Below are 12,941 nucleotides of genomic sequence, written 5' to 3'. Positions count from 1 at the left end.
CCTATATTTTTCTTATAATACTCTTGTCTGGTTTTGAAAGCAGAGTTATATGACAAATAAATTTTTTTCCATTGTGTGGAATAGTTTGTGTAAGATTAGAATTGCCCAATGCTCTAATATTTGATAGAATTTCCTAGAAACTCACCTGGATATGTATGTGTGTGTGTGTGTGTGTGTGTGTAACAGGACTATTTTAAACTACTGATTCAAATTATTTAAAGCTTATAGGACTTTTCGCATTCTCCATTTTTTAAAAAAAGTTGGTTTTTATTAACCTGTATCTATCTGTTTATTTCATCTAAGTTTTCGAATTTACAGGCCTAAGGTTATTCATAACATCTTCTTATCTGTTTAATCTCTGTAGCAACTATAGCTTTGCCCCCTTTTTATCTTGATTTAAAAAATTTCAATGTCACTCTCTTCTTCCCCTTGATTATTCTCTGTACAGATTTGTATATTTTGTTACTTTTTGACCTTTATTTATACTCTTTTTTATGTGTTTATTTTCTTTCTTAATAACCTCTGCTCGTAGTTTTATTATTTTCTCTCATCTTAGTTTATTTTGCTGTTCTTTTTTCTAATTATTTATGGTTGGATGATCACTTTATTAAGTTGAGCTTTTCTTTTTTTTCTAATGTAAGCATTTAAAACTAAATCTTTAAGAACTTCTTTAACTGTGTCCTGAAGTTTTGGTGCATAACATTTATATAATCAACCTGCTACTTTTTTAAATTTCTATTTTGAATTTTATTGATTGATAGGTTGTTTAGAACTATATTTTAATTTTCAAAGATTTGTTTCTCTAGTTATATTTTTTATTGTTTCTAACTGAGGTGCATTGATGTTAAATGATATGTTTCGCATGATACCAATTATTCGACATGGTGAATTCAAATCGGCTAGCTTTGTGACCTAGCTTTTAGTCAATTTTCATAAATGTTCAACGTCAACTTGACCAATAATATGAAGTGTCCTGTTGTTGGGTGGAGTGTGTAGACAGATGTATCAGACGTATTTGAATATGAGCATGTCGATGGGTAGGTTATGGTGGGAGAGAAAATACTCAGTAATGCCTATAAGATAATTTTTCTTATTAAGGCAGAGGGACTGGAACACTATGAAGTTTTATAATTGAGTTTCTATACATAATGGAATTCTGTTATTACCTATCTAAAGGAGCATGTGGGAGTCTTACATATTTGAACAGCCCACAGTTTGTTGTGGTTTCTCCTTCTGTTGTTTCATCCAATGCAAATCCTAAACCATGGAAGAATTGTAAGTGGTTAAATTGATTGCTCAAAAGTGAATTGAAATTTATAGAATGGTTCTTGACCCTGTTGCTTTTATGAGAGTGACTGCTAGCTGATACATCCAATTTTTCTACCAGCTGGCTAAAGAAATATCTGGAATAAGGCAGCAGGCAGGAGATCAGTTCCAGGTGGTCTAACTAGTCCTATCCAAGGTAAAATAATTTAGACTGCCAAGATTCAGGCTGACTCAGTTCTCTTGTGTGTCTGTCTAGAAGGCTCCTACTTACAAGTATTTCATCAAAAGCATTTTGGTGCTTTATCTGCGGTAAGGCACCTGGGTGCTGAGTCCACATCTATGTCTATCCAGACTATTTACTAGTGGTTCCTGCAGGTGGAAACAATCCTCTGAAAGACCAAACCACATGTTAACATCTTCAGTTTGATATGCCATTCATCCTTTCAAATTGGAGGGCTGGAGATTCATGCCCCTGTTGTTTTGCGGAGCACATGGCCATATAACTTCTGGACGGAGTCCAAGTACGCTCAGCACTGCTGCTTATTTGCAGCTAAGCTCCGGTGAGCACCAGTGCAATGGGGAGCCTCGCATAGGGACAGGAAAGAAAGGCATCAGCAACATGGTAGCTTATGGTGGGGAAGGGAATATGTATGGAACCAAACACCCCCAGGGAGCCACCTGGAAGGTCAGTGGTAAGTAGTGATGTGCTGGTTTCAAGTACTCTTCCCTATGGACGATACTCGATCTTTCTTAACCTGGACTTTCAATGGTTGAAGACACTCTTATGGCTGGAAGACATTATTATTTTCTTCCCAACTTACATCTACTACTTTAATAGTTTGTTGAGAATTTTGTTTTGGAAGCCAATATCAGACTACTAGTTTTTGGTTGATAGTATTTATTCTTTTGGAAAATCGTAATGCTTTCTAACAATAAACATGCTATGCCACATAAGATGTGATATTTAGCAATTAAATGTGGACAGGGTCAGAGTCAGAGAGTTGAAAGATCCATCACAGATCAGAACACTGCCCAATTGTAGTATCTTAGCAATCTTTTTCTTTTTTGTTCTCTTTGATTTTCTGAAAATATCAAATTTCTTTAGCATTCTCTGTAGCAGTTCAATTGGACTTAATTTTTATGGTGAAAAGTTTTATAGTCAGGACGACGATACTCTTTAAAAAAATAACAGGGTCATTTAGACTACTGCTATATTCTGCTAAAAATATGGAGTGCTATGGTATCTATTTTTCACATATTTATATTATTTGTGAAAATTGACTTACCTTCATCCTGACAGTTGTCATTTTATAAATCTTGCCTCTCTATTCTATTGGCAATCCAATAATATAACAACTTCTTTTTGGAGGGTACTTTTGAAGCTATAGTCCTGTTCTTGATATGTAATACCATCACCTCGAGGTAACTATACTAATTAACACTGCTTTCTAAATATTTTTCTTCATGTCATTTTCTCATGTCTAATAAAATCCCTTATAAAATGTATGATAATAATCTATAACACTTCTTTAGTGGTAGTGTGACTACACTATACTATAATCAATTTCCTGTTGAATATTTAGGTATTTTTCAATTTTTCCTTATAAATTCTTGGAAATAAAATTACTGTCTTGACAAGTATGAAAATGTTAAAGATTTGTGTTACTTATTGCCAAATTGTTTTCCATATATATTGCACTAATTTGTATTCTCACCAGCAATGTATAAAAGTAGACTTTTCACAAAAACTTTCAATAATGCTAGGTATTTTGACATCTTAAATTTTTAATCTTTGCCAATTTTATAGAAAAAAAACCTATCTGTTCCAATTTGACAGTTTTTACATATTTTTTCCTACCAAAATTATTTTTCTTTTGTTAATTTCTTATTCCAATTAATTGCACATTTTTTCTCATTGATTTGTAAGAATTCTTTATGTTAAGGATTTAACACTTTATTAGCCATATGTGTTTAAAGTATTTTTCAATGTTATTTTACTTTTAATTGTGTTTATATTTTTGAGGTACTGAAATTTTAAATTTTTATTAGTCAAATCTATCAGTCTTTTCCTTTATGCTTATTTCCTTTGGTCTTATGTGTTGAAGGACTTTCTCCTCGTGGGATCAGAAATGTTTAATTATATTTCTTTCAATTTTTTATTATTTCATTTTTGACATTTAACTTTTTAAATAACAAAAACATTTTAATATAATTTTCAAGTAAAGTAAATGATTTATTTTGTTGTTTATAATATCATTATTCATTCTTCTCCTGAAAACTTTTGACCATTTACTTCAAATAAGAATCTTAACTGAAATAGAACAAATAAAAGAAATGGAATTAATCTTACATTTCTTGGCTGTTTTGGGTAAAGCTGTGGTGGAAAAGCAGGCCAACATTTGAATATAAGGCCATTGACTTTTCCGAGGACAAATTTAGGATTCATTTGTTAATATGTGGGATATATGCACTCATAATATTGACTATTATAATTAATATTCAAATTTTTTTCCTCCTAATATTTCATGTTAAAATAACGAATGTGGTTGGCAGGGTTTGAGTAGATTTTCTCTTCTACTTTTGCAATTCATCAAGAGATGAGATATATTTAACTCCTTATTCTGCTTGAAATTAATGTTGATATATAATGTAAGATAATCTTATTTTTTCTAAATATATAACTAATTGAATAATCCATAATTTCTGACTGATTTGAAATGCTACTCTTATGATTAGCTAAATACATTTAATCACACACATATATACATGCATACATATACATATATATGTGGCTTTCTATTCTCTTTCATCAATTTTTCCATTTTTAGAATAGTGTCTTACTGTTTTAATTATTGTAGCTTTGAGGTTTTTTTAAATATCAGATAATAGCTGTGTTTTTATCATCATGTTCTCAAAAGAAAAAAATGATTTAAAATATTTCTAAGAACACATTTCATTTTAAAATGTATTTTCAAATGTTTTAGAATATTTAAAGAAAACTTTAAAATTACTTTTTAACAGTAAACTTTTGTCAAACAGAAACAGTAACTGCCTCATATAACAATAAAACCTAAATAAAATATGTAATTAAAATATAATATGTACACTATGAAACTAGAAATTATGATTTTTAGATATATGCCATAATGTGAGAAAGGTTCGAACCTGATTGATAAAGCTACTTACAAATCAGTTACATTTTGGGACCACTTTTCAGTTCGTCTCAAATGTCCACAGTGGAGAGAGTACAAAAGGCTTTCTATTGGAGGTGGCCCTTGTTAGGTTTTAACAAATGGATGAGACTAAGTCTCTGATGTGTTACTGTTACATCCGTACAACTGACCTAGACCTGGCTTTATGTACATCACTGTCTTGACCTTGGCTTTCTCTGTATTCCCTTGTTCCTGACTGACACCTGAACCTCAACAACATGCTGACCATCCCTTGCCCATATTCGCCTTACTGGATCCACACACAGCCTTGCCTCCCTGATTCACTGCAGTTCTTAGATGGCTCCACTGTGATGGAAGAAAAGTGTCTCTGGCTACCTGACTCTTCCCATAGACCTCTCTTCATGTACAGGCCTTTTCTCGGATATTTTAATTACACACAATAAAGCTTATAGAGCATGGAGCTGAGTTGCATTTTAACTCCACTTACAATATAGCTGTCATAGATATCTGTGCTATCTATTAAAGAAGTTTAAGAATTCATCATTTTCTTTTGTCCTCACCTGCAACTTTGGTTTCAACTCCTGCTGCTGTTCGTCCATCTTTCTGTGTCTTTTTCCTTTGTAATGTATTTGTATTTATCATAAGAAAGATAAAAAATTATAGTCATGTTGCCAATAATAAGACAGGACCAAAGAAAAATGCCAACTAAGAAAGGAAGAATAAAGAAATAAGATCAGCAAGCCAAGTTTACTTTAGCAACAAAACTAAAGGATAGATCATCGCCCAAGCAACTTGGTAATAACAATGGCTGTTTTGAAACTTCTTATTAAATTCTTTTATGGTGTCTGTTAACCACTAATTAGGTTTGGAAAACTTAAATGTATGTGTGCCCATTGAACAGTTACCAAATAGAACTAACCTGTACGTATTAACAAACTGCTCCACTGCCTGCCACACTACCTCAGGCCTGTAAAAGAGTGAAGTTTCAAAAGCATACCTTTTATTGAGGAATATTTTGTGCTATTCAAAGCTCTGCAAATATTTCGTGAAAGAATTTAGAGAGACAAGATTTTTGTTTAATGTAGAGCAATGACATTCTGTGACTACATATTAAGAACAACAATGATAATTTTGCATTTTTTTCTCAGCAAGTATTAAAGTAGGAGGCCCAAAGCATTAGCCATATGCTATGTCTTTGTTTTTATGTAATATAATCTCAAGCCTTCCATCAATTCAGAACAATTAGTTATCCTTCTTTGTATGGAGAAAATCAGACTAGTACATTTGAAATCATTAAAGACTAATCCAAAAATTTAGGAGCCTAACCTTCCAAGCATTTTCTGGAAAATAGGGGATGTTTGTGATAAATCATAAATATAAGAAGATGCTTTCATGAATTGGAACTAAACGAATGTTATTAATTGATGTACCAATAAAAACAATTTTCTTTTAAGCTTCAGACGGTTTGGCAATCTATCAGTTAAAGTTTCAGTGGCATATTAACTTTATATTTTATATTTCCATTAGCTTCTCAACATTGCAACTCCATAAGCCATTTGGAAGAGGATGTAGAGGAAATGTGGACTGAACTTGGTCTCCAAATCTTCCTTTGCAGGGGTGGGCTTGTAGGGTGCTAGTGAAGGTATACAGGCCCAGTACATTAGGCCTTTGGGGTAAGTGGATGGAAAACAAAACAAAACAAAACAAAAGCTAACAAACTTGTCATAAAGCTCTAAAGCAGTGGTTTACAATCTGTTCCTTTCGAACCCCTATAGGCCCTGGATTTTCCTGCACAGCCTCTCCTTCTACCGATTATGATTTAATCCATCAGGGTGGAGCTAAGGTATCAGTAGTTACCTAAAGCTTGTCAGTGATCCAGTGTTAGGAAGGGTTGCCAACCACTGTTCTATTCCTATGAATACCTAGCAGTGACTGTAGATGGAAGAAATACAATCTATATACAGGTATTTTGTATCATCTTTCCTCTATAACTTATAGACACAATGACTCAAATATTGCAATGACATGGATGGACCTAGAGGTTATTATGCAGAGTGAAATAAGTCAGACAAAGAAAGATAATTATCATCTGATTTAACTTATATGCAGAATCTAAGGAACAAAAAGAACAAACTAGTCAAAAACAGACTCACAACTATAGTGGACAATTTGGGGACGGACAGAGGGGAGGAGAGTGGGGGATTGGGAGAATGGAGTGAAGGGGTAAAGAAGTACAAATTAGTAGTTGATAGTTGGTCACGGGGATGGGGAGCACAGCATAGGGAATGCAGTTAGCATTAATATGATGGCTAGGTGGAGGGCCAAGGGAGGGAGGGAGCAATTGGGGGGATCGTTATGAACTATATAGATGTCTAACCAATGTACTGTATACTTGAAACTAATTTAAATAAATACATTTTAAAAAATTTATTAAACATTTTGTGCATTAATAGGGGCTTTCTGCATTTAGATGTTTCCTCATCCTTATGTTCTAAAAACGTAATTACCATCCGGTGGACGTTCTCAGACCTGAAAAGTTTAATCATCTCAGTTATGAAGGACCCAAGTAAAGTTGAGACTGTGGTTAAAACAATCAGTCATAGGTTAAATGATGCTCAAGACTAATTCTTGGCTTAATCATAAGCACTGGAAAATCTTTACTATAAAATGTTGGGGAGAGAAGCCTTGAACACAGAGGAGATAAAAGAGATCTTATGTGACCCATCCTTGCTGAGTATGAGACCTGGATTAGATTGTGGCTCTGGCTCCTGTCTTGGGGAGCCTTGAGTGACTTCTCTGAGAAAGTGAAAAGAAGAAAGGATGGATTTCCTTTCACTCTGAGTCTTCTTATGTGCCTCTAAAATATGTCTCTTGGGTGCTGCCTGGGATTGTTGAGTGCAGTGAACATAGCTCTTTTCTCAAGGATCCAAAAGCTCAGACTGCAGTTCTTCCTACAGTTTGTTCTTTCTACAGCCTTAATGGACGTTGTGGGTGGGACCCATTTTTCTGGGTGTGCTCTGTGGCATCACATTCATCTCAGGAACTTGCAGAATAGGCTGCAAGTGCAAGTTCCTGGGTTAGAAATGCATGCAATTACTGTTCTCTATGTAGCAGGCACAGTTCCATTGCTAAAGAGCAAAACTTGCTTTTGGCCTTATGACTTTGTCTTTTTAAATATTAAACATCATAGCTGAGTGTCACATGGAAAAAACACGTCTGCACAAAAGGTACTGAGAAGATCGCTGCACTTTTCAAGAGCAGCTACACTTAAAATATCTGAGATAGGAAAATATTATGACATAAAAATGCTTGAAGCAAGAGGAGTCTACCACAATCATAAGACACTCATTCCAGATTTTAATCACCTTATTAAAGAAGCCTTTACTTTAATTTATTAGAAATCTCTTCTGTTGTAGATCATTTTTTGTTCTTTTGTCCTAAGGGGGACAAATAAAAATTGGACACCATTCTCCATGTGCTATTTCATTGTAAACCTAGAGGCATTTGTTAGTTTTCTATTCAAGTTTTCATTTTCAGCAATAAATAGGCTCAGTGTTTGTACCTTCTTCCTGGTCCTCTTTCCTCCTTACCTGGCCTTCTATGAAGCTTTGCTGGTGAGTGTGGTAAACTCCTGAACACCTCAGATTAAAGGTTATTGAGCAGAGTCCCTCATCCTTACCTAAACAGTCTCTAATTTCCATTCCAAGTTCCTTTCCTGAAATTAAAAAAATATATATTTATATAACATTAATTTATTCATATATCTCAAACCACTTTAGCAGCAGTACTACCATGTGGATGGCCCATAGTTAACTAAACCTCCAAAAGTCCACAATGGAGCTTATATTCTCCAGTCAGAATCTGTTCCTCCCTGTGTTCCTCACTCAGTGATCACTCCACCACTCACCCAGGTACCTTCACCAGATATATGGGTCATTTTTTATTTCTCTAACATTAAAAAAACCTTTCATCAAATTAATCAGCAAGTCCTATTGATTCTGCCTCCTAAATATCTTTTATCTCAGCCCATTTTCCACCACCCTGACCACCATTAACCACTACTTTAGTTCAGAGATGGTTTTTCTCTCACTTGGATCTTTTGCTTCCAAAGTCAGAGTGGTTTTTCTAAAATGAGGAATTGGTCATATCACTCCCACTCACCTTCTTAAAACCCTCCAGTGACTCCTCTTCCTCTACGATAAATTTACAATTCTCAACCTGGTCATTAGGCATCCCTTCTTCGGCCTTCAGCTGATTGTTCCTGTCACATCTCTGACTCTTCCCTTGAGAATCATCTTTATCTTCTTTCAGTTCCTCAAATTCACCAGCTTTCTATTGCCAGTTTTGAATATTCTTCCCTCTTCTCGGGACACCTATTCTTTGGATGTCGGTTTAAACATTTCACTTTCGGAAGTCTTTTTCTGACCTTAGACTAGATGTGGCCCCTCAGCTGTGTGTTCCACAATGCCTTGAGTTTCCCTACTATTAACCCCATTTGTGGTGAAATCTTGGCTAGTGAAATCTATTTTTTGCTATCTTTTGTTTTAAAACTTTCATTCCCTCTATAACGTCAGATTAATATGTATCTTCATCTAATTATTTCCCTATTTTTCTTCATCTCCTACAATTAATTTATACCTCCATTTTGGGCTCAGCTTTTTTCATTTTTTAAAATTGGAAAATTAACCTAGAGATTAATACACATTAGGAAAGTATACAGTTATATCAGCTCTTCAGACCTCACTTTAGATAGATTATATCAAGTTTTGAGTTAATTTGTGAGAATTATCCCATAAGTAGTGGAATAAGGACATAGACAAAGCATTTTTTAAGATGCATTAAAAAAAAAAAACCACTAAGACTTAATGAAATAAATCTCAGTTTTGTTTTGTTTTTTGAAGTTGAGTGTTTTATTATTAAACTTTGTTTTCCTGCAAGGCTGTTGATTCATTGTATAAAAATAGCACCGGCAAATGCAGTATAATACAAAACGAAGACAGTATTGTTCATCATCTGATCCTATAACAACAAACAACAACTTTTTTCCACTGCCAGTTATTTCCAAATGGAAAGGTCATTAAGTATTTTGACCCAAATCCAGAAATGGATGTAAGCAAGTTACAGTATTATATGAGACTTAAGATAACAAGGTTATCCTTGACTTACATAATTTTTATAACTAGATTTTGCCACAAATAATTTCAGGAATTCTGAATATTATAACTGTAGCCTAGCTTCTTTTGTGTTGCTTGTTGTGTTTATCTGTAATCATTAGAAAGTTAAGGGATATTTTCTTCCAGTAGCATTGTTGTAGTTTCTTTTTCTATTGGTATTGCTATTGTGGCTATTTTAAATCTTCTATCCACCACTAATTTAAGACAACTATGCTAGATTAAGTTATTTCATACTACTTTATTTAAGGAGGTTCCATTTTCATTCTTCAATAGATTTTATGTATTTCTCATATGCTTCTTCACGCATCAGTTCATCTAGTTCTGAAGGGTTACTCAGTGTCATCTTGATCAGCCAACCATCTTCATAACAAGCTTCATTGACAGTCCTGGGTTTTCTACAAGGATTTCATTAATTTCAGTTTCTTCTCCTGATAGAGGAGCATAGAGTTCACCAGCAGCTTTCACATTTTCGAAATTGTTCAATTTTGTCCCAACTTCAGGCAAACTGTAGTAAACAACATCTCCCAAAGCTTCCTGTGCAAAATTGCTGATTCTCACTGTTCCAATACCATTTTCTGTTGTTATCCATTTATGTTTCTCTGTGAATTTACATACCGAGAGCAGATTGGGGCCAGTGCGCAGCGTCTGGTCAGCACCCGCCCTCAGACCCCAGAGCGCGTTGGGCGCTGAGCTGACGTGCAGGCTACAGGCCTCGGCCCTCTTCTCAGTTTTTAAACTGGAATATTAACACTTATCACATATATCAACAAAAATATTTTTTCTCCCCGAGTTCTAAGTTTATCGGGTGACTGTAGAGAGCTGGAGAGATGGTGGTTTGGGTTTATAACATTTTTGTGCCCTCTGGTCATGCTGAATTGTTCAGTTCTCATGTGGCTTTGGATATTTTGGTAAAGAATACCCCACAGACTTGGTGGTGGTTCTACTCAGAATTGGTCTTTGGTGGATGAGACCCTTCTCTAGAGGTGCAGACCATCACAAGGTAAGAGCAGACAGGCCATGCGAACTCCAGAGTGGATTTTCAGGTCCATCCCACGCGGTTCACACCACTGATATGCAACCACCAGAGTTTGTGCCACTCTCCTTGTTTCTTCCCAATGTAAGTCTTAACCTATCAATAAATTTTATTGATCTCACTAGTGACTAAACTCTTTACAAAAATTGTTCACATATGAGAATCACCTATGAGCATTTAAAAAATACCAATGCCTAATATTAATTGATTCAATCTGGGGCGGAGTGGAGCCCAAGCACTGGTATTTTCAAGATCTTCTTAGTTAATTCTCACTTGCAGCCAGGGTGGCATACCATTGATTTCAGTCACAGGATGCACCTTACCTTGTCTAATAAACTGATTTATCAACCTTCTTGACTTTATTTTTTACGTAGACTTTCACCTTCATCTCAATCTCCCCATTCCAGTAAATGGCACTTCTATCTATGCAGTATCTCCAATTAAAACCTGAGATTCATTCTTCTTTCTCTAGTCCCTTATTCCCAATCAATCATCCATCAGGAAGTACTGTAGACCCAACTTCCAACATATTTGTCTACTTATCTCCATTACCCAGACCATCCTCTCGTTTTACTTGGATCACTGAAATATCCTAACTGGATTTCCCTATTCCAATCCTGTATCATCCTTTGTGAAGTTATCAATTTAAAAAAAAATGGTCTTAAAATTTTTATTGTTAAATATTTCAAACATTTAGATAAGAACAGGCCATCAGAGTTTATAAAATCTTAACATTGTACTATATTTGCTTCACAGGGTTTTTTTAGAGAAGGAAAACTTTGTTGTTAGAGTTCAAGCGTCCTCTCTACCTCTCTCTGATACCATTTTCTCTCTTCCTCCCCAGAGGTAACCACTCATATAAATTTAGAGCTTATTATTCCCATGAATGTTTTATACTTTTGCTACATATTTGAATCCATATATAATACTTAACATCGTCTTTAAATATTGGTAGTATTATATAGAGGGTATCAGATTGAAGCTTGTTTGTTTTATTTAACATGTTTTTGATACTTGTTTGCATTAATACAAGTAGCTTTAGTTTATTCATTTAAATTGTGTAGTATGCTCTCAAAATGAGATCATGATTTATTTTTCTACTGACCAACATTCAAATGGTTTTCAATTTTTTCTTTTCTTGACTGATGTTGCAGTAAAATTTGTGTATCTCTTTTCTGTACAGTTGAAATAGGGTCTCTAAATATATGCTAAGGAGTAAAATGTGGTACCTTAGGGCCTTTTCAGCTTTTGTTTTGCATTTTGTATAATTGCAGTACAATCTTAAAGAAAAAAACCTATTACTCAAAGAAATAGTACAGAGCATCTACAGTATATGCCTGTATGAAGCAGTAAACAAGAGAAACAAAACCTCTGCTGTCTTCAATCTTATATACTAGTTGAGAGAGAACAAGTTAACTAATAAGGTGACCAGAGAATGCGAAGAGCTAGGTAATGAATCATGCAGCTAGCTTCAAGATCTTCAATGACTTTTTTCATTGCATTTAGGGTTAATATAACCCTTTTCCGGGCCTATAAGACATGGCACCGTCCGGCCCATGCCTCCCCCTCCTGTTCTCCCTTTAACTACCTATGTCCTTGCCACACTGACCTTTGAGGTTTTGGAGCTTACTGAGTTTTTTCCTGCTTCAGGACCTTCATGTGCATTATTCCAGCTTCCTGGAAAGTTCTTTCTACCAGTCTTTGACTGGCCAGTTCTTACTCATGATTCAAGTCACAGATTATTTGTCCTGTTTTCAGAGAGACTTTCCTTGATTCCCATAAAAATAGGTCCCTCCCATTAAGTCTCTCTCATGACACCTGTTCTTTTCCTCAATATGACCACAATGTATGATTATACATTTATATGTCGTCTGCCTCACCTGCTAGATTTCAAGTTCCATGATGACAGGAATGAATCCTCTTTTGCTTTCTGCTGTATCCTAGCCTATATAGCCTGACATATAATGGTTCCTCAGTGAATTTTTAAAAAAACTAATACAAATTAGTGTTTTTCTGAAAATTTGGTTGTAGGCTCATTTTGAGCAGGAGATTTGGTTTTGTTTGGGTTTTGATTTCCCTCGTTCCGTCAGGGCTCTCTCTTCCTTGACTAAGGGTATAGGTGGCCTCTGTAGATCTCCAGACAAGCAGGCTTTATTATAGACTTTAAGGGCTCCTGGCCTTGTGAAATTGGGGATACCACAAACTTTGTCAGAAGGACAGCAGCGTTTCGTCTTGAGTCTTGTCCATAGCCTCTCTAGGCCCTAAGTCAGATAAAACTGATAGCTCTAGATGGTG

At 35.0% G+C, this 12,941-nt stretch overlaps 2 protein-coding genes across 2 annotated transcripts in view; one reads left to right on the top strand and one right to left on the bottom strand.

The window, feature by feature from the left end:
- PDE11A (phosphodiesterase 11A) overlaps positions 1-12,941 on the top strand; it is a 315,606-nt gene that overhangs the window by 25,396 nt on the left and 277,269 nt on the right. The gene's annotated exons all lie outside the window — the stretch shown is intronic.
- LOC107196337 (glycine cleavage system H protein, mitochondrial-like) lies at positions 9,873-12,311 on the bottom strand. Its single transcript, XM_015596434.1, is given in 3 exon segments — positions 9,873-9,997; positions 10,000-10,349; positions 12,277-12,311. Coding segments are annotated over 3 exon segments (510 nt in total).

The sequence above is a fragment of the Pteropus alecto genome, unplaced genomic scaffold (genome assembly GCF_000325575.1).
Source record: "Pteropus alecto unplaced genomic scaffold, ASM32557v1 scaffold3, whole genome shotgun sequence".
Taxonomy (NCBI): Eukaryota; Metazoa; Chordata; class Mammalia; order Chiroptera; family Pteropodidae; genus Pteropus; species Pteropus alecto.
The sequence above is the reverse complement of the archived record's forward strand: the minus strand, read 5'-3'. Positions and strand labels throughout refer to the sequence as shown.